This window comes from Galendromus occidentalis, unplaced genomic scaffold (assembly GCF_000255335.2).
Source record: "Galendromus occidentalis unplaced genomic scaffold, Mocc_1.1 scf7180000076840, whole genome shotgun sequence".
Classification (NCBI taxonomy): domain Eukaryota; kingdom Metazoa; phylum Arthropoda; class Arachnida; order Mesostigmata; family Phytoseiidae; genus Galendromus; species Galendromus occidentalis.
The window spans coordinates 1-22130 of NW_003804829.1; the positions used below are offsets into that span (position 1 = coordinate 1).

At 48.7% G+C, this 22130-nt stretch overlaps 1 protein-coding gene across 1 annotated transcript; it reads left to right on the plus strand.

Annotated features, from left to right (window-relative positions):
* Positions 1 to 2480: 2480 nt before the first annotated feature.
* LOC100903927 (jerky protein homolog-like) lies at positions 2481 to 3860 on the plus strand. Its single transcript, XM_003740200.1, has one exon. The coding sequence runs from the start codon at positions 2481 to 2483 to the stop codon at positions 3858 to 3860; it is 1380 nt and encodes a 459-aa protein (XP_003740248.1).
* Positions 3861 to 22130: the final 18270 nt, after the last annotated feature.

The following is a 22130-nucleotide window of genomic DNA, read 5'->3' on the forward strand; positions in this document are numbered from 1 at the left end:
CGTTTGACAACAGACATGCTATCTTCGGTAATGCCTTTCTTGAGCATTCTTGGGCCGAAAAGGTAGCAGTCTATTGGGAAGTAGTTCGGTTCAATTCCTCTGATGGTGCATGGCGCGGGAGGCGGTGTGGGTTCGATCCCTGCTGCCGGAAAAAATGCAGGTACTCGACTTTGATCCTCCTGGGTACTTTTGCTCTATGGATCCGTCCTCGGAAGCAATGTGAATAACAGTACCCGGGACGTTAAACCTTGGCTGTGTGGATCAGCCCGAAAAAGTTTGATGGTGCATGGCATCTGGCAGCAGGTGCACTTTGGGAGGCAGTTAGTGGCGTACTCTAAGTACGTCCCTGCTCCGAATTCCAGAAGGAGGATCACGATCTGCATTTGCATCGTGATTTACAGTACAAACTCGATTATATCACCTAATTCGTGTCCAAAAATAGTGATATAATCGAGAGTGTGATATAATCGAGTTTCCATAGACTTCCATGGGAAATCGAGCTTCTACTGAAGTTTCAGTGATAAGAGTTCATCTCTCTTGGTCTAGATTTCGTTGTACCCATTCTAATCACAACCACATCTGTTGATCTGACTCGGATAGGGAATGCGTTCTAATACGCAGATCTGTCAGGATCGCTTCAGAAATGGAAGTGAATATTCGTCAGTATGCCGGAGATGAGATGTTCATCCTCCCTGGCGAATATGCTAAGTACCGAGTGGTATGTCCTAATTTTAATCCTCTTGTCTTCGTCTGATAAATTCGAGTCTTTATATCACACAAGATCGGAAATTCATTATGAAGACAAAAGAAAAGGATAAGTAGGTTGATCAAGTACCTTGAGTAGTATCATGATATTGCGAATCGGGGCTGTCCGAAACTCCGGACCTTGGGGAGTGTGATTCGCATAATTGTAATAAACAATTCAACTTGCGACTCCTCCCAATACCGTTCCGTTTGACAACAGACATGCTATCTTCGGTAATGCCTTTCTTGAGCATTCTTGGGCCGAAAAGGTAGCAGTCTATTGGGAAGTAGTTCGGTTCAATTCCTCTGATGGTGCATGGCGCGGGAGGCGGTGTGGGTTCGATCCCTGCTGCCGGAAAAAATGCAGGTACTCGACCTTGATCCTCCTGGGTACTTTTGCTCTATGGATACGTCCTCGGAAGCAATGTGAATAACAGTACCCGGGACGTTAAACCTTGGCTGTGTGGATCAGCCCGAAAAAGTTTGATGGTGCATGGCATCTGGCAGCAGGTGCACTTCGGGAGGCAGATAGTGGCGTACTCGAAGTACGTCCCTGCTCCGAATTCCAGAAGGAGGATCACGATCTGCATTTGCATCGTGATTTACAGTACAAACTCGATTATATCACCTAATTCGTGTCCAAAAATGGTGATATAATCGAGAGTGTGATATAATCGAGTTTCCATAGACTTCCATGGGAAATCGATTATATCACATTTTCGACTCGATTATATCACCCTCCGGATACAAACTCCATAGAAACAAATGGAGACTCGATTATATCACCCTCTACCGTCCTCTCGATTATATCACACCGATAGAACCAGCCATGATCTCAATCTGTTCAGTTATCTCTCGAGTCATGGTAATATTTTTTGGTTGATTCTGCTCCACCGATCGGCTAGAGCAAGTCGAAGAATCCCGATAGAGATCCGTCACTGGAAGAGCTCGAGGCGTCGAAGAAGCAGGCAGAGGTAGGTAACATGAGGAGGATGTTTCTTTTTGCTGTCGGCAGAGAAAATCAGGGTCGACTCCGCATCGTCTGAGAGGCTCTGAATTCTCTGAGAAGCATTCGTCGCACGGCGGAAAAGAGACCGGAGACAACGAGAAGAGGAAGAACGCTCCTGGAAGCCGAGCGACTGTTTCATTCGGTACACTGAAGCGGTCCGAGCTGCGTGCCCCTACATTCCCCGGGAACTCTGTTGCTGATTTTTGTGATTTTCCCTCGAACGTGAATTATCCACCTGTGTCACACTGAGCGTGATCATGATCGTAAGGAAGACCAGAACCGTTTTGACCCTCGAGCAGAAAGAAGAAATCCTCCAATCGCTTGAAGGAGGCGAGACTCAAGCTTCTCTGGCCGAGAGATACCGACGGGTGGTCGAGTGGTTAGCGCGTTTGTCACTACTCGTGCAAACGTGCATAGCCGCAACGACGCCGCTCGCGCGGGAGGCGGTGTGGGTTCGATCCCTGCTGCCGGAAAAATATGCAGGTACTCGGCCTTGATCCTCCTGGGTACATTTGCTCTATGGATCCGTCCTCGGAAGCAATGTGAATAACAGTACCCGGGACGTTAAACCTTGGCTGTGTGGATCAGCCCGAAAAAGAGTTTTTTTTTGGCCGAGAGATACGGGGTCGACAGGAGCACAATATCCAACATCAAGAAGAATGCTTCGAAAATCAAAGAATTTCGCCAGTCTGTGACAGAACAAGGAGCATCAACGAGCGTCAAGGTGATGAAAACCGCGAAAGACGAAATGCTCGAAGCGGCTTTGTACAAGTGGTTTGTACAGAAGCGTACCCTTGGGTTTCCTTTTTCTGGCTTCATCATTTGCCAGAAAGCTCTGGAGCTCAATCAGAAGCTTGGAGGGGACCCTGAGTTCAAAGCAAGTCAAGGTTGGTTGGGAAAGTTCAAGAACCGCCATGGGATCCGAGAATTGGAAGTCCAAGGTGAGAGGATGTCCTCCGACGTGGAAGCTGCTGAACGATTCGTGTCCGAAGTCAATGGTCTCCTGCACGACGGAGCTTTCGATCTCGATTTCATCTACAACCCGGATGAAACAGGACTCTTTTATAAGGCCTTGCCCAGCAGATCATTGGCAGCTCGGAATGAAAGGACGGCTCCAGGGCACAAAAGTAGCAAAGAACGAGTCACCGCGATGGTGTGCGCTAATGCCACAGGTCGTCACAAGATCTCGATGTTGATCATTGGTAAATCACGGAACCCTCGGTGCTTCAAGAACATTCGCATTCCGGTGGAATACAGAGCGCAGAAGAGGGCATGGATGGATCGCGAGATCTTTCTCGACTGGTACCAGAACGTCTTCATTCGCGAAGTCGAAGAGAATCAGAGGATTCTCGGCAAGGAAGGCAAGGTGTTACTGCTGTTGGACAATGCCCCATCCCATCCGCCGATCGATATGTTGCCGACACAGAATGGAAAATTCGTCGTAATTTTTTTGCCTCCGAATGTAACCGCGCTTCTTCAGCCCATGGACCAAGGCGCGATTGAATGCCTGAAGCGAATGTACCGAAAGCAAATCATGATTCGACTGTTTGCCCTCGATGATGGGAACAACGCCTTAATGCGAGATTTCAACAAGATCATCAATCTAAAGGATTGTTGCTACATGCTGGCCGAGGCATGGGCATCTGTTAAGACCACTACTCTGCAAAATGTTTGGAACAAAGTCTTGCCCTGGAGGCAGGTCGATTGCGCTCCGGATGCTATCGAAGATTTCGTCGAGCCTGTGATCCTTGGGGAGCAACTCCGTAAGGTCCCTGGATTCATGGATTGCGATCCGGAGAACATATGGAGTGGTTGGCTTGCGACTCCACTGATACTGGGCATCACTATCTCACCGATGACGAAATCGTCGAGGAGGTTCGAGCAGTCTACGCAGACGACGGGGAGTCAGGAGCCGATACGCAGGAAGACTCACAAGAGGAAGAAGAGGACGATTCTCCTCCGCCGGATGTCCCGACCGCTGCGCAAGCAGCGGACGCTTTGCAGACCGCCCTTGCAGTGGCTCGAATCGCAACAAAACTGCGATTTATCCGATTTGATTCGACTTGCCCGATTGCGAACCGCTGCTTTTGCAATGGGCACGAACTAGTGCCTCGAATCCACGTTTCCTCTATCGTTATAGAAAAGAGTTTTTCTTGATTGGATGGATGTTTGCATCCGGCATCAAGCCGATGCCAGGTTTGATACACGGGGACATTGGTATGTCGTGAAGGTGATATAATCGAGTTTTTGAGAATTTCAGGCATGGGACATTCGGAAAAATGCATTCGGATGCTTTCTTAGGTGATATAATCGAGTCGTGGCGAGAAAATCAGGAGGGTGATATAATCGAGTTCTGAAATTTTTAGGGTGATATAATTTAGTGTGATATAATCGAGTTTGTACTGTACTATCCCTGCAAGATTCCGTAAAGAGACAAACCTAGTTTCTAGTAGGTCTTTGGTGCCCAGGTCAGAGATATTAGAGTCAGTGGGACAATGTTCGTCTTTTAACATGCCCTCCTCTATTTTCTCTTCAATCTCTTCAGTATGTTTTGAGCGCTTGGTCACCTGTGCTTCGGTGAGCAATAAATTGGATGCAGCCTGTATTGTCTACACGCGGTACAGGAACGATGGAAAGGCCGACTTCTTCCAGAAGTCTTGTGAGTCACAAGCATGATTTGGCCACTTCAATGCATGCGGCTATTTCACTTTCCATAACTCTTAGTTCCAGATACGTATCTAAGAACTCTTAGCCTCACATTTCACAAGGGGTGTGTTGGTTTGTCCAAGTACCGAGAGAGATCTACTTCTCTTTCGAATGCATACATTGAGGTTGCATCGATTGAAATTGAGACCTCTTTGCAATTTACCATTTGGAATCTCTCCAAGGACTCATTGATGTACTGAGCCTGGTTGATCCTGGTCCTCCCTCTATCAGGAGAGGTTTGAATTCTCAATCCCAGGAAGATCCACCAAGCGGTTTCGTGGTGAGCACAAATGTATTCTGGAGTTCTTCAATTAGATCCTCAATCCTTTTCTCACTGCTGGCTGCCGGCAAACAGTCATCCACAAAGATGAGTACCATAGACTGCGTTCTTTAGCTCACAGACCCTGGTGCTTCCATCCTCAAAGCCAGCCGGCTGTTTCATATACCGCCTGCGATCAAGTGAGGCTGAGAGGAAGACAGTGCAGACATCTGCTTGATGAAGGTAAAGCCCTTCTGAGGCTGAGATTACCAAAACCGTCCTCAGGGTTTCGACCCTTCTAACAATGTTACCATCTTTATCATTCTTCAAAGAGAAAACCCATTTATTGCTCAGGACCTGTTGTCCTGGAGCTGCCTGAACCAGGGTGTACGCCTGGTTCATTCTGAACGATTCAAGTTCGGTCGCCATGGCGGCAAGCCATTTAGCCTTATACTTTGACCGATTAACATCTTCTAAGCTGAAAGGTACGTCTACCTGCATATCAGACTTATCTATGTTAATCATATTCGAAGTACTACTTGTGGAGGGAAATGCTGGGCTTGCTTCATATCGTTCAGGTGCCTTTAGTTTACTTCTATCATGTAAACTGTACTTGCGACCCTCGTCTGGAACAGTTGTCCGTCCTTGCCGTTTCTTCTTTACTTAGGCACGCGTGTCTTCGGCAGGAGTAGTTTCTTCGCTGGGAGCTGTTCCGAGCTCTTCGTCAACGTTCCGTGTTGGTGGCCAGACATCGTCGTTAGCGTCGGTTTAATCGCCGTCGACTTCTGGAGAGGGTTCTTCTTTCACTCCCTCTTCTGCTTTCTCTTCGTCAGGAGCCTCGTCGTTGACGGTTGAATTTTTCTGGTGGTGATGGCGGAAGTTGATATTCATGGCCATGAAGCGGAGCTGGTTCTCTGGTGTCGACATCACGGATGCGACGGACAATGGTTGTTCCTTTTCCCAGAATTCAGTAGCTCAACCCATCTTCATCAAATTCAACTATTGCTCCTGCAATAGCCCAATTGTCGAGTCTGTCCCTTACTGGCTTTATGTTATAGAACCAGCGTCAGGTACCAAACCGACGGACAAGACCAAGGTATGGCTTATAGCCAGTGATCATTTCGAACGGGGTCTTTCCAGGGGGCTCAATAATCTTGGTGATATTGAGACAGATAATGGCGAAGTTGACCACTTCGGCCCATACACCCTCTTCCAACTTGCAGTCAATGATCATCTTATGAGCTAGGCTCAATAGCGTTCCATTGATCCTATCACTGACCGCATTGTGTTGAGAGGTATATGGAGCATTGTACAAGTAGTAACAGCCAGAAGACTTCAGAAGATCCTAGTGTCTTTTATTCTGGAACTCTGAGCCGCCGTCCAAATGGAGGTGATGTACCTGGTGTCCTTTTCGGAGCTCGAACTTCTTGAGAAAGTCTTTGATGCGATCATACACTTCGGATTTGTTACGGATGAAGTACTTTTTCCGGAAGCTGCTATGATCGTCCGTCAATGTAGGGAAGGCGTTGTGTTCTCCACGTGAGAGTGTACTCACGGAGCACATTTCACTGTTAATCCATTCAATACGAGGGGCAAGTGAGCTAGAAGGCTTCTGATGAAACTAGCGCTGTGCATCTTTCCCTTGATGCAACTGTCACAATTGACAAAATCTTGGATCACTTCATATCCCTCCCTTTCCAACATTGACTCTAACCACACGACGTTGATATATGCGAAGTTACGATGCATCTGTGTTAGGCTGACCTTTCATTTTCTCACTTTCAGCCTTTTAAGCCTTTGGCGTTGCTGCTGGGGTATAACCAGTAGAGACCATTTTTCCTGGTGGCTTGAACAAGGGTCCTCCCTTGGTTGTTGATGATTGATTTTCGACAGACTTGAATTTTGAAGCCCTTTTTTTGCTGACCCGAAGACTGGCGGGTCTGACCGAAGTTTCTGTTCTGCTTTGGAGCACTGCATTGAGCTATCATATGCCCGCTCTTACCGCAGTTGTAACAGGTTCTTTCGGTGGTGTTGGTTGTTGTACGGGTGACATGGCCGTTACGATGGTGTCTTCTCTTGTAGTGAGTCCTAGGGCCGGGGCCACGAAGTTTTGAGAACAAGGCTGTTATCTCATTCGTCTCGAACTTCCCCTGCCTCAGAGCCTCACTTTCAATCCCAGCCTGCAGGTGGAAGTAGGACTTGGCAGATTCATCTCTCGAGGTGAATCCTTGTCTGAAGGACTCCCAGTTAGGTGGGAGAGCGTCCAGCAGCAATGTGATCTTCAGATCATTCGGGATGTCCAGTCCTAGACCAGCTAGGCGGGAAATGATCTGGTTGAAACGGAAGAGATTCTCACCGGCGGTTTTATTCGGTTGGTAGGTGTAACTCGTGAGTTTGGACATCGCCAGTCGTTTAAGCCCACCGTTAGTGGCGGTGAACCGACCGGTAATGTCACTCCACATCTCAGAGGCAGCGACCGTCGCCGAATTGCCGGGGAACATGGATACAGCCAGAGCAGGCTGCAGTGACGCGAAAAGCGTACATCGGGCCGCCCGGTTACCTGCATCGTATTTCCATTGCTGGATGACAGAGGCCTTGTCCGTTGATCCGGGGCCGGGGGTAGGAGGGATGAGATCTCCCATCGCCACCTCCAGTGCATATGGATCTGCATCCAGAGCTGGAGCGATAAGCACACGCCATTCCGTATAGTTGCTGCCGTCAAGTCTCAGGATCACAATATCACGGCTGCGAGCTCGTGTCGCGATATGGAGCTCGCCGATGTCTCCCGTGTCGTCATCACCCCTTGGTGGTTTAGTATCGCCTAAGCTTAGTTCTGATGGCCCGGGCTGATCATCGCCTAAGTCACTATAGCCGTGGGAGCTAGTGGAATCTTCCTGTGCTCGTTGTCTGTCTCGAGTTGCCATTTGCACTTCTCGAGGATGCACCGTTGTTTCACTAAGAACACAAACGAGTCACTCACTAAGAAAGTCAGCGCAATAACGAATGTTGGATATAACCCACTGGTGGTCAGTCGGTGGACACTAGATCTGAAAGTAAGCTGTGAGCCTGGAAGATCACGGCGGAATAAAGATACAGGGATTCGTTGTGAATCAGTAGCTCCTCGCTTGAGCGAGTCTTTATCACCAGTATATATACCTTAGTGGAGAGTATCACTTCTGAAAGACGGAAGTCTTTCAGGGTCGTTTGTGAACACTGATCTAGAGGCGGAAGTCCTTCAGATCAGGGCTTTCCGGGTACAGAGATTGCCTAGAGGCTATTCATAATCATACTGAGAATGTTACAGCTACTTTACAGAAGACTGTAGGTCATCTGTATTCCAACAATTTCGAGCCGACTCAGCTTCACTCAGCGAACATGACGAAGCGTTCGCACATGGAGGCGGAACCTTTTCAGAATTCCACCACTGAGGACACCGCGGAGGAGGTTTCCGAAGCTCCGGTTGTTTCGTCCACAACTCCAAGCAGCTTCGTTGCTCGATCGACTTCCACTTTTGTTCCAATTTCGTCGACAACTACCTCCACAACATCCAGGCCTGTCTTTCGATCATCTGGACTGACTGTTTCTGCTTTCTACAAACGTCATCCTCATCAACCTAGTTCAGCTGAGTCTGGATATCCATCTCGACGCGTGGTGGTACCGGGGTACCGAAGATCTACCACGACGTCTTCCCCGAGGATGGATTTCAGCTATCGACGAGAGTGGCAGCGCTTCGTTCCTACCGAGATGCCGATCTCTGTCAGGGCTTTGCACTGCTACAGCTCATCCTTCTAGAGCTTTTTCCTCGAGTACTACGATAAAGCCACCATCTTCTTATCGGACCACTCGGGCTACTAGGGCCACTCCTTCTTTTCGATCTACAACTGTTCGTCTGTCAGTTTCAACTACTACTGTTAGACCAGTGTCGACAACTGCTTCAACCCTTAAACCATCTTCAACCACCAATTCAATCACTCCAGCAAGTGTCATTGTTACGACATCGACCGCTCCGTCGAGTTCAACCAAGTCGACGCTGGTCGAGCCGGTTACTCCGTTATCTTCATCATCTTCCGTCTCTGAGTCGTTTTCTCCCACGACTGGAATTTCAACGATTTCGAGTACTGTTCACTCGATACCCAGCACTACAGTTTCAAATTCCTCTGAGATTGATTTCAGATGGCAATTATGCATCTGGCTAGAAGAGGTGCGATTATGTAAGCTGAGTCGAAACCAGAGCTGTGTAGTCGTCGACTTTCACCATGCGATCGGGGATCAAATGACGGTGACAAGCCTCTCCCCAGCAACCTCCTATGCCGGTGTCGCCGATCTGATGAGAACACAGCTCGACAAAAAAAAACTTTTTTCGCGTTACAAGGAAAGTGAAAGCTATTTCGGGGTAAACCGGGAGCGCTGAATCCGAATTTCTTAACAGCTTTTCTCCATCAGGTCCAGTTTTTCCGAAATTTCAATTTTTCGATTTTTCGCCATTTTTCGTCTTCAAAAAATTCTAGCTCCGCCCCTGAGTGGACTAGATCGATGAAACTCTGGTGGCGGATAGAGCTCGGTTGGGGCTATACCTGGCCAAGTTTTGGTGCGATTCGTAGCGATGGTCTCTGAGCTAGAGCCATCGGAAACTAAAAAAAGATGAAAAAAGTGGGAGAGGGACCTCTTAGAAAGCACTTGACGGAAAAACTAGGACCTTTGAAGCGGTCTGACCCCGACAATTCGATAGAGGAGGCTTTTACGAGCATTTTGAGACCAAGCAGAGCAAAATCGGTCGGTCTTTCAGTTTTTATTCGCAAAAACATTGAAAATTTGAAAACGCCTAAAAGTCGGAATTCGTCTGGTCCGACTTTTAAGCAGTCGGAATTCGTCTGTTCCGACTTTCAAGCCTAAAAGTCGGAACTCGTCTGTTCCGTTCCCCGGAACTCTTCCATATCTTGCTTACGAACGGCTTCATCATGGAGACCCTCCTCCCGCGCTGCGTAAAGCTTCCTCTTCACACCGCGGAAGCTGATCGACTCGAGAACGGACAAGGCTTTCCTCATGCCTTTGACTTCCAATTCTCTCGGCAAGCTATCCTTCCTCAGTAAAGTAGGACGAGTCAGGAAAGCCAACCAGCAATCCAGGGGGGTTTTCATTGCATGACTCAAATCTTCCACAATTTCACCAATGCCTTCGGAGAATTTGCTCAGCTCCATGAGGTGTATCTCCGAATCGTGGAGCCCCCGCCGTCTGGTAAACCGGTCGACGTATTCGTAGGCGCTATGGTATTTCTCTTCTTCAGGCCTCACGTCAAAGTTGAGAAAATGTATACCGATCGTCTTCTCCAGACGAGCGTACTTCTCTCCTTTTCTGAGTTCTCGCTGGTAGAGCTTCGCTCGGTAGCACAAGGCTCTTTTTTCGTAATCTTGGCCGTACCCGACCTGGACTTCGATGTTGAAGTGCTTGCCCATTCCACCCGTCGCCTTCATATCGAGGATTGATTCTTTGTCGGCAATGAAATCCCTTACATTATAGGGATAAAGGATTTCGAGCTTGACGACCTTATCCGTTAAAGAGACCACCGAATTGATTGGATCGACGAGAAGATCCTTGTTGTCGTACACTCCAAATATCTTCCTAAATGCCATGTCAGAGCGGGGATCGACACTACGCCTGTGTGATTCCGATCGTCGCTGATTTTCTTGATCCTTCAAATGGAATAAGTGCAACATTTCAGTTCGAGAAGCCGCAGGGTGACTGAGGACCCATGAATTACACCGAAGAGAAACCACTACGCTTCCGGAAACATCAGCGAGCCAACATCTCTGAGCCATTCACCAATCACGAATCGGTGTCTCGATGGCGACTCGCCGCACTGAGCGCCTCCATTTTCGCTGAAGTCGTGGAAGCCCGTCGGTGAGTGGCGTGTCAGATTCAGTGAATAAATGTTGCAAAATCGCTTCATTGGTACATAAAGGGTAGGGTGGTAACGGTACAGTAACACACATCGTTAGTGAGAGTGCATCAAGCGCTAAGAGAGCGCACGGCACGGGAAAGAAAGCTGACTGGGAATGTCTTTGTTGGAGACCTGGGAACATATCCGCCACGAAAAAAAGTGACTCATCGCGTCGGTTTTCGGCAGCGATCTCGGAGTGATCGTGCCACGACTCCGCAATTAGTGGAAGCGTTGGAGAAAGCTGGCGTTTCGTTCACCAATAAGAATCGGTGAAGAGCACGTCGGAACTGTTTTCGAAGAACATCCATGACCGGTGGTAGTGATTTCGTTCTCGGTGGGAGACCACATCTCCAGTGTAGCCTATTGAGAAACCGTCTCTGAACCGACTTCAGCATATCGATGGCTTGACTTTGTAGGGAAGCAACACGGGTGAACGGTACCGAAACCGCGAGAGGACAAACGAGTTGTAAAGACGGAGGTATACCTCAGGGTCCCCGATTACGAAGCATCTAAATATACAGTTCACGACCTTCTGTGCGTGAACAACCAGAGAATAAAATTGATCGTTGGAGTCAGGGTCTGCGTGAATGGTCACTCCGAGGTCCCGTACACTGAGTTTTACCGGGAGAGCGTCTTCATCGATGTGATAGGGGGTGATGGATGGGAGGGAGCCCGACCTGACAAGAACACAACATTCGTTCGGCGAGAGAAACACACCATTCTCTGAGCACCATTTGGTTATACCGTCAATTCCAGCCTGTAGTTCGCGGACGTCGTTCTCGTCCCTCGCGGGTCCGAAAAATTTACAAGTCGAGGCACAACTGCCGACAAAACAAAACGCCGGTGTTGTGGTGTTTTGTCGTCTGTTCATGATTAGAAACACGAGAGTGACACCTCCCCGGCAGCAGCTCTCAGCGGCAGTTGTGTGTGTCGCAGTCTCGCGGTGCTCTGGTGGAGTAGGGGTGAGGATGTTGCGTCGAGGCGTATCGAGCATTTTGAGCAATGCCCAGCAGGTTCAAAAGGTTTGCGGGCTCAGCTCTAGGAATGGTCGACTTATGCATACATGATAAGTCATTCAAGGTACGTTCCGATGATGGTTTCCAGCGTCTGATGACATCGTTTCTCTTCCGCTCGGGAGCCTCGAGTCCTCCAAAGGTCTCCCTTTGTAGCTAGAATTCCTTCCCATGGGAAGAAGTTCAAGTTTCTGCTGGTACTTGTCCTCTCGAAATTCGTTACGAGAACCCTTTCGAAGTTCGAAGTGATTTCTTCATGCCCCGACGAAACGAGACGTGTTGGTGAATAGCCATTGATCTGAATGAGTTTCTATGAGAAGCAGATGATCGGTGTACGGAATTTTCGGGTTCATCTGATTGCTCCCAATTGTGTGAGACGTTCACAAAAAATTAGGTATTCCAAAGAGGCATGCCTCAGTTCGGCCGGAATGTCGTGTAATTTCTCGGTCACCATGGACTTTATATGGAGAATCGCTTAAAAATGCCGTGAACTTTCGCGGATTCTACGCGCCTGTTACGAAGGGAACCGCCAAGAGATCATATCGACCACAGGAAGGTCTTCAATTGAGCTCCGTCGGTTGCTTAAGAGAAGTTGTTTTGATAGGAAGCAGAAGCTGTTACGCGACGCGCGAATAAGTGTCTGTGTTTTCCAAGTTCACTATTACGACGAAAATACAAGTTTCCGGTTTGAAAAATCTGCATCTTCACTGTCACCAAGAAAGTTCGACAAGGTTCACTAAAGCGCCTACAACGAACGCCCATACCGAATTATTTGCGATGACGAAGGATCACAATTTCTGACAAAACCTGTATCAAAGGATCGTCGAGGTGAAGAACTGTTGGAATAACATATTCCATCGTCACGGTCTTTAGTGTCTACGGGTATATGATGTGATTAAACGAATATGCTGCCGTTGTAACCTTCTAGCATTTAGGAAATTTCGAATAGCCATTACAGAGCGACCTCACACTTAAGTCCCCTCAACTTGAGTCGTCCTCGTACTTGTGTCACCTATTTCTATCTGACCCATGGAACCCATATTTTGAGACTAGGCCGCATTTCGAGCGAGATATCATCCATCTGAGCGCTTCGTGTTGGATCGACGATTGAGTGATTCGACGAGACGTGCACGTTCCAGATAGCGTTTGCACTACCACAGATTCGACAGATGGTGTTCTACTTGCTCATCGCACTCGTCGATACGACAGAGCCGCGAAAAATGATTCGCTCCATTCCACGTGCGAATCAGAAGCCGGAACCCTCACGGAAGAGACAGTTTGTCAGTCTCAAGACCAAATTGAGCGTACTCAAACGTCATGAAGATGGCGAGAAGGTCTCTTCAATAGCATCTTCGCTCAAGATGTGCCGGACGAGTGTTTCATCTGTAATACGGACTGGAGGACGAATAAGAGACCACGTTGCGAGCGATGCTTCGACCGTCAATCACAGCATCGTCAGTAGGAAGCGGAACCGAGTGATGTGTGAGATGGAGGACATGCCTTCCTCGCGGATGGAAAAAGCTTTCCACAATCGTGTTCCGCTGAGCACCAAATTTATTCAGTAGGAAGCTCGTCCTTTATACGCAGATCTCATATGGAGTGACGGAGGAGTTTCCGGCTTAGATTTCGACGCGAGCCTCGGGTGGTTCATGAGATTCAAAGAGCGTCGTGGCTTCCACAACGTCAAGATCCAGGGTGAGATCGCCTCGACTGACCACGAAGCCGCTTCGAGTCTCCCAAACATCCTGAGCGAAATCATCGAACGAGAACGATTTCTCCCGGAGCAGATCTTTAATGTAGACGAAAAAGGTCTTATCTCGAAAAAGGTGCCTGATCGGTCCTTCATAGCCAAACAAGAGAAGTCCTGGTTATAAGAGCGCGACAGACCGTTTGACCCTATTTTTAGGAGGGAACAGAGCTGGCGCTTGCAAGCTCATCCTTTACTTGTTTGTGTACAGAACGCAGAACCCAAGGGCGCTCCGGAAAATGCCGGAAACCGGCCTTCTCGTGCTGCGGGCGTCGAATCCGACAGCGTTGATGACAACCTCATGGTTCGAGAGTTGGTTCTTGGATAATTTTGTCCGATCCACGAAGGAGTATTGCGTGAGAAGGAACATCCCTTTCAAAATCCTGCCAGTCCCCGACAACGCCCCGGGGCACCCAAAGACTCTGGAGAAGCTCGAACGGAACGTCACTGTGTTTTATCTGCCGCCCAACACCTTGTGTTTGCTCCAGCCCATGGATCAGCAAGTGATCGCGAGACTCGAAAGGTCCTACCTGACATTGACTTTCGAGATTTCGAGCAAGCGATGCGATGAAGGCTTATGATAGCGCGGAGAGAAAATCTGTCCGAGATTTCCGAAGGGACTCCAACATCCACAAGGCTGTCCTGAACATCGGACGCGCCTGGAACGGCTTATTGGAGCAGTGCCTTAGAAGATCCTGGAGCAAGCTCTGCCCCTATTCCAAGTCGTGGGTCATGACCAGTTACAGGAGCTTGGGGATTCAGCGAAGTTGGTTCTGCTGAGTAAGAGTGTAGGCATGGATCTACATGAAGAAGATTTCGACGATCTCCTGGAGTCTGATCACGAACTTCCTTCAAACGAAGAGCTCATCTTTCATAGTCTCCAGGATGACATTGAGGAAGAAGAGGAGCCGGAGCAAGAACGCGGACAATGCCTACTCAAGAAGCTCCGGGATTCGTTCACCCCAATTGAGCAAGCTCTGGTCGATTTTCGTGATATGGATTCCGACTCTTGCCGTTTCGCGAAGATAAAGGGAATTGTCGAGGACTCTCTCACGCCGCACCAAAATCTATTGGAGGAAAAAGAAAGAGCTGTGGTACAGAGCAAAAGAGATCATTTCTTCGCTCGCTTGTGACGATTCTAAATTAAATTCGTTAAACATGAAGGGTTTCCATATCCTAGCCTTCAAGACGTCAGCAGAAGTGTTTCTTTCCGGCCGAACTATAGGGAAGTCCCTCTTTTTAGCTACTCAGAGAACCTTACCTCAACTTGAGTCGCACCGTGGGGCACCAATTAATGACTCAAGTTGAGGTCGCACTGTACTTTGTAACCGTTCACCCACTGTACGAAAGACTGATGGTCAACTTTCGTAATCTATGGCCGTATGCATACCCACGACTACAACCAGTGTATATACCGCACGGAAATAAAGACTAAACACAGATCCTTCTGTCACGAGCGTCTTCATTCCTTAGAGTACCTTCCCTAAGGGAACTTGCCCCTCGGGGATCATCTGGAACCTGTACCGAATCAACTCTGAACTCTGGTCAGGACTCCAGCCGAGTGACTCTCAGTGCACCAGCGCACAGTGGAGCCAAATCGATTTTTTTTGTGGAAAAAAGTCATGGCGAAAGAACGAACTCGGAGATAGCTATAAATGTTCGACTCGATCTGAGAGTCTAGAAACCTGACACCTCCGATCTACAGTGTCGGCTAGAGGCGGTTGCGGAAAACACAAAACAAGGGTTTCAGAAAGTAGCGATTCTGTCGACTCAGTCATTCAATAGTTGGTTTCCACGAGAGACACACGCCGAGGATTTTCGATGGAGGAAAAACTTTCAGTAAGTCCCATCCGGATCCCGATCTTTGTCTGAGACCCTTTCTCGACGGAATCGGTCGCTCCCTGACCTCACAATCGATTTCTGATGAAGGACCCCATCTTCTCAAATATTTGCGAATTTCCTCGGTGCCGGGAGTTCATGATCGCATTCGATCGTCTCGTTGAAATTTTTTCTTGGACGCGTTGGAGTCTGACTAGGCTATAAAAAAAATATCAGCCTCCGCTCGGCTCCGCTTTCAGAATAATCCAGTGTTATCCGAACCGTATTCAGCGGCGCATCTCCGTGTTTCGTTTGATTCAATTATGTTAAGGTTTCGTAAGGTTCTTATTTAAGTCCGCGGACCTCTATCGGACCTTTTTCGGAACTTTATCAGACCTTCATCGGACCTCCATCGGACCTTTTTCGGAACTTTATCAGACCTTCATCGGAATTTTATCAAACATGAATCAGTTCTCTATCGATCCTTCCTCAGACATTCAGCGAGCAAGCTCGATGAATTACCCTGAGCCGCGGCTGCAGGCCTCGCTGCTTCTCCATGGATATGGAACTTATCCTTCACAATCTCTACCCTCATGGAAATCCGAAAGCACATATTGATATCGATATACTCATTGTGTCCATTGCGGGAATTTCCAGGCATCAAAGTTTCCGTCTCTCGCCGAGACTTCGCCATCAAATGGCTCGAATTGCGGTATGTGAATGGTGCGTACGACCTCGAAGCCTTGACGGATTGGATTGTGGAGCGATCCGAAAATATTTCAAGCGAGCTAGCCAGAAGGCAAGATCACAAGAACAGCGTCAGTCGTGCGGCCCGCCCTCCTACGAAAACTATTGACGAAAAGTCGCAGGAATGCCAGGGATTTCGTCGCGGAGCACCCATTCATGGGGGGCGAAAACCTCGAATTTTCCGTCGACTTCGTCGAGTTCCAGGAAGCGGCAGTCCATGCTCCAGAAGTTGTCAAGCATCTCCCGTTGCCCATCGGGTTGATGACAGAGGAAGCGCAAGAGGCGCGGAACAAGGACTGCCGCAGGTTCCGATTGTTCAATACGAGGAAAACCTCGAGGCTTCACACCAATCTCGATTTGTTGTCGATGCTAGTGGTATCTTCGGATCCGTTCATCGCTTCTCTTCGCCAACCGATGATGACGAAGTCAAAAGTATTGAATCCGGAGGTTATATCGCTTTTGAAAAACGACATATCAGAGATAGAAGGGGGTCTTTGCCGGATGGAAATCGATGCTGAGGTGCATGCACCCCAAGGTAATGTCTCAGGAGAAATCCATTGTGTTATAACCCCAGATGATTCCGAAATGAGCGCAAGCGACGATTCTTTGGAGGAATGATCCATCCCGACGCTCGGCGGGAATCTCAGGATATTGAATAAAGTCGGATTCGATGATGCTCATCCAGGGAATATCCTTTTGTCTCGGCGGAAAAAAAATTATCGGACGACTGATCCTTTCCTCTGTGGACCTCCAGGGCCTCCTCACATCGCGAGAAAGCTTGCAGACACCGAGTTTTGAATGAATCTCGACTTGAGGAAGCGAAATCCGTCGATAGAATCAATGACATATTTTGTTCCACAAAAAAATTCGAATTGGCCCCACTGTGCAGCGTTGAGGATCCTTCTGGATTCCCAACAGGAACCCCCCTGAAGCAGCGGCGGCGGCCTGCGCCGTGCCTGTCACTAAAATGTGGAAAATCAAAACGAGCTCGCCCTCGAAGGAGAAAGTTCGTAAAGACGTCGCACAGTGGGGCCAAATCGAATTATTTTAGGTGGACAAAAGTCCATGAAAATCGATCCCGGATTTTGATCGGTTATGGGTTTGGGAATGTTCGTAAGACTTTGAAAGTCGCGGGGGAACTATGAATACAACGTTTTCCGCACCGCCAGCCACCCTGGCACCTGCCAGAAAAAAATTGTTTTTTTTATTTTACGACAATTTTGATGAATTTCTCCCCCTAATCGGTCATTCTCGGAAAAGAACATACTTCGTGCCCTCGCAATGGGGGAAAATCATTCTCTGCGCTTAGTTCCCGTCCTTATCTCCCAATCCCACATAATTCCGATCGAGTCAGCCGATTCTGGACTTGCTGGGAAGACTTTTTCGCCGAGACGGAAAAGTTAGGAAATTCGTTAAATTCTCGATGTTAGAAATGCGGTATCCCCACGTGTCCCCCCTCTGTTTTTTTGGGGGGGACTTTCGGGCCTCTACTGGCCGCAGAAAAAAAATTGAGGCGCGAAATCCAGCGGTTCTCGAATACTGTCCAGCCAAAGTTGGGATCTGATCCCGTGGATCGGGACCATTCTCATGTAGTTTTTCGAATCCAAATCAGCACCAAGAGATTGACGTCCATATGTCGGAGGCGATTGACGTTTTTTCCGGTCCGAGACGTGGGCGTCGCGTCTTGGCGCGGCGTTGACTCGTTCCCAGACTTAAGTGGAGAGCGAGAAGAGAGCGACAATGTTTTCCAACTCATCTCCACCAAGCTAATCCGCATCTTTTTCTCAAGTGAATATTCCGATCATCTCTGAGCGTATCGTCCTCCCGTGAGCAGCGCTTTCCGTCTGACTCGTCATGGAAGGAGCTAAGCTAGCGAAGACTGTGGTTTCTCCGAATCGAAGTAAATTCGCTGAGTTTTGGTTGAATAGCTTCGGCAAAAAACGATTCAGCTGAGCTGATTAAGTGTATAGTCTCATTCTGCGGGAAAGGAATTGAGACGAAACACGTCAAAAACATCCGTGAGCTGCGAGAACACGAGTGTCGAGTAAGAGCAAGACTAAACCGAAGGAAACTTCAATGCGGCTCAACTCCGATGCCTTCTTTGAGAACCCTCGCGTGGCGAACTATTTGAAGCAGAAAAACTCCGAATTCAGCGTGGAATTCCTGGAACTCCCTCCCGAAAAAAAGCAACCGACGGGTCGACCCTCGAAAAGCTTCGCTGATTCGAGCGATAAATCTAAGAGGAGGAAAGTCGATCATCTTCTCAGTACAGAAGCAGACCAGCTCCTTCATGCAAGCCATCTCGTCTTGTACGCTGCCGGCGATCGTCGCGCGTCCAGAGCAGTTAAGGAAGTCTTGAGTGGACCTGCCGCCAGCTGCAACGCTTCCTCCCCGCCCGACTTCAAGTCTCCTCACCCTCATTCTCCAGAGAAAGCTCTCAGTATCTACATTGTCGTGGTCACATAGAGATGTAGACGGACGTTAGACGGTAGAGATGTTAGATGGACGTTCGAGGTGTTAGCCGGACGTGTGATGTGTCGGACGGATGATAGAGGGTAGGATGTAACAGAGTGTGGCGAGGAGTCAGAGAGGTCGGTCGCGCAGCGACTATAGGTCGGCTGTGGCGGTCTGTGTGTGTGTTCAATAAACTAGAGGTGGTACTCGCTGGTTCGTTAATACCGAGGTCTTCATTCGCCGTATCCCAAGAAGATAGTACCCCCGACAACATGAATGGCGGAATGACACGTGCCACATACAACATGCTCAGAGACGAGGCTATCCTTGCGGGACACGAACTATACCCCTCATATAAGAGGGTTCAAGGCGCCAAATAAGCCTGCCTGCCTGCAACGGAAGAGATCGTGATCAGCGAGACGAGAGCAGAAATACGGCTGCAGCCCCTCCTGGACCTAACCCTTATCAGATTGTGCATGGTCTTGAACCACAAAATGGAGCAGCTCTCGGCAGAAGGAAACGTGCATTTCATTCTGATAAGCAAGTGCGGTTGCGATGGTAGCGGTAGTCACAGTATCTACAAGCAGAGGTTCATCACTTCAGGAGCGAGGGATGACGCACTCTTTATGATCTCATGGGGGCCCCTCGAGCTCAGAGCGGTCAACTCCGGGGAGATTGTCTGGCGCAATCCAGCCCCCGGATCGACGCGCTATTGCCGACCAATCATGTTTCTCTTCGAGAAGGAGACAGCCGTTGTCATAAAATCGGAGACGGAGCGTATCACAGCTCAAATTTCTGCCTTGGGGCCCAATAGAATCATGATCGGAATGGTCGAAATCATCGTTGAACATGATCTGCTCCTGACCATGGCCGATGTTAAAGTCTACTCAGAGGTGTTATATTTGTCAGACCACCGCGAAACAGAGAGCGAGCGGTCATCTTCCCGCTGATGTACCAGAGAACTATAGGTTTGCACTCTCCACTCTACATGCTTGGATTCGGCTCTTCGAATTCCTACTCGGACTAGCTTACAGGCTAGAATTTAAAAAAAAACGAGTGAATAAAGGAGAACTAGAACGCATCAATGCTAAGAAAATGCGGATCCAAGCAGACTTCAAAAGGATACTCGGTCTCAATGTAGACCAGCCAAGACCCGGTTTCGGCAACAGTAACGATGGAAATACTGCCAAAAAAAGCTGCCGTGAGTTCCGCGATCACCGGCATTGACGAGACTCTTATAGTGAGGTTTCGGGTTATCCTCCTTACGCCATCATCGATGTCCGAAATTGACCTGGAGCGATTCGGCTCGTTTGTCGAGCTAACCAAAGACTTGTTACGGAGAGAGTACCCATGGTATGAGCCGACTCCGACAGTTCATAAGTTGTTAGATCACAGCGTCAAAGTGATGGAATATCTTCCGCTGCCTCTGGGAATTTTTGCAGAAGAGCCACAAGAGGCCCGAAATAAGGACTGTCGTCGGTTCAGGTTGCATAACACTCGGAAAAACTCAAGAATAAATACAAGCTCCGACATGCTCACCATGCTGATGGTATCTCCAGATCCCCTTGTAGTCTCTATGCGGCGAATCCCACGGAAAAAACAGAAAACTCTGGATCCAGAGGTGCGATGCTTGCTGGACTACCACTCATTGACGGAAGATGTTGAATCGTCAGAAGACGACTCTGGACCCAGAGAAGAAGAATAAGGGGGCTCTGAGGCAGCTTCCGCTTGCTCGAGCGATTATTCTGCCGCCGATGAATAAGTTTTACGGAGTCGAAGGAATCCGAGTAGAATAAAAACTGAACTCCGTCCCCGACTGGTCATATCATGTTTTTTTCCTCTTATTGTTGTTGTGTATTATCATACAACGACGAAGTCCTGTGTATTCTATATATAAGAGCAGACGCTATGGAATAAATCATTCTCTCAAGAGACATCGTCTGAGTCGCATCGGGAAGGGAAAACTGTCCACGTAGGGACACGTCATTGGCGCAGTCGACACGTTCCCGAACCATGGCTTTGTCCGAGGAACTGCAGGAGACTCTCCAGAAAATGGCTTTGGCCATCAAGCAACTGCCGGCTCAAGCAGAAGATGAAGAGGAATTCTTGCCCGGATCTCAGGAGGTCTTGCCAACCGCTGATGTCTCAGAGGCTTTCGATTCTGCCAGTTCGGGAAGTTCCGCTCAATCTCAACCGTCTGAGACAAGTCCGGTCTCCCCGGCTACGCTTGCTGAGTCTCCATCTGCTGATCCAACTCCAGCAAGCCGAATTCAACCCGGTCGCGCTGCTAAAAAGCCGACCGATTACTCGGTTCTTGCCGGATTGCGTAGGCTCTGGCCGCAATCAAACTGAAGGGAGGAATGTTGTGTATTATCATACAACGACGAAGTCCTGTGTATTCTATATATAAGAGCAGACGCTATGGAATAAATCATTCTCTCAAGAGACATCGTCTGAGTCGCATCGGGAAGTGAAAACTGTCCACGTAGGGACACGTCAATTGTGAGCTCATCCCGCTTCGTGTGGTGTTGTAAATGCTTTCAGCAGTCCTCCGCTCCATTTCAGACTCCCATAACCTCAGAAAGCTGAAAAATTACTTGGAACACTTTTGTCCACCTAAAATCCGATTTGGCCCCACTGTGCGGCGCAGAGTGGAGAGAGCAGCAGCAGAGATGGACTGACTGCCGATGCTGTCGAAGAAGCGGAGCGCGCACCTGAGCCCTCCGTAGAATTAGCCGATGAAGGATTTGATGCCGGTGCTTCCGGAGAAGTACCTGCCGCCGGAGCGGCTGTCGACAGGCAAGATGTTGAGGTTAATCCACCTAGTCATGCAGGCCGCAGACTTAGGGATCTATCCAAGCTGAAGGCGCCTGATAGATATCAAGCCGGCTACGCAGATGCAGCGCCATCTAGCGTGGAGAAACAGAACACTAGTGTAAATGAAGTGGCGGACGCGCCCAACAGTATTAATGAAGTATATAGTTCACCTTACAGAGAGGAATGGGCTGAAGGCCATGTCCGAAGAGATTGCTTCGATGAAGCATCACAATGTATGGGAACTCACGGAACTTCCTAAGGGAGAGCGCACCATAGGCAATAGATGGATCTTCAAAACGAAGGAGGATAAGAATGGGGTAATTATCCGCCGAAAAGCTCGTTTTGTGATCAAAGGTTACAATCAGGTCGCTGGAAGGGACTTCCAGGAACTGTACGCCCCAGTAGCTCGTTTCGAAACTGTCAGAACGCTCCTAGCGGTCTCAGCACAGGAGGCACTGACCCTACATCAATTTGATGTGGCTACGGCCTTCTTGCACTCAGATTTAGAAGAAGAAATTCACGCCCCTCAGCCAGAAGGTTTTAAGGACGGATCTGGGAGAGCTTGCAAGCTGCTGAAAGCTTGTTACGGATTGAAGCAAGCTCCGAAAGAATTTAACAGGAAAATCAAGAAATGCTTCCTTGACCCAGAGCACCTCGGACCCGTGCATGTTCTTCTCCGAGGGACCGAAACGACTCGTGGTAGTTCTATATGTCGATGATGGCATTACGGGAGCCTCATGCAAAGAAGATGCTGAAGAATTCCTCATTGCACTCGGTAAGGCACTTGAAATCACTTTCAAACCACTGGAATTCTTCTTGGGGTTGCACATAGACATCTCCCCAGACCTTAGAACTATCCACATCCATCAGTCGAAGTA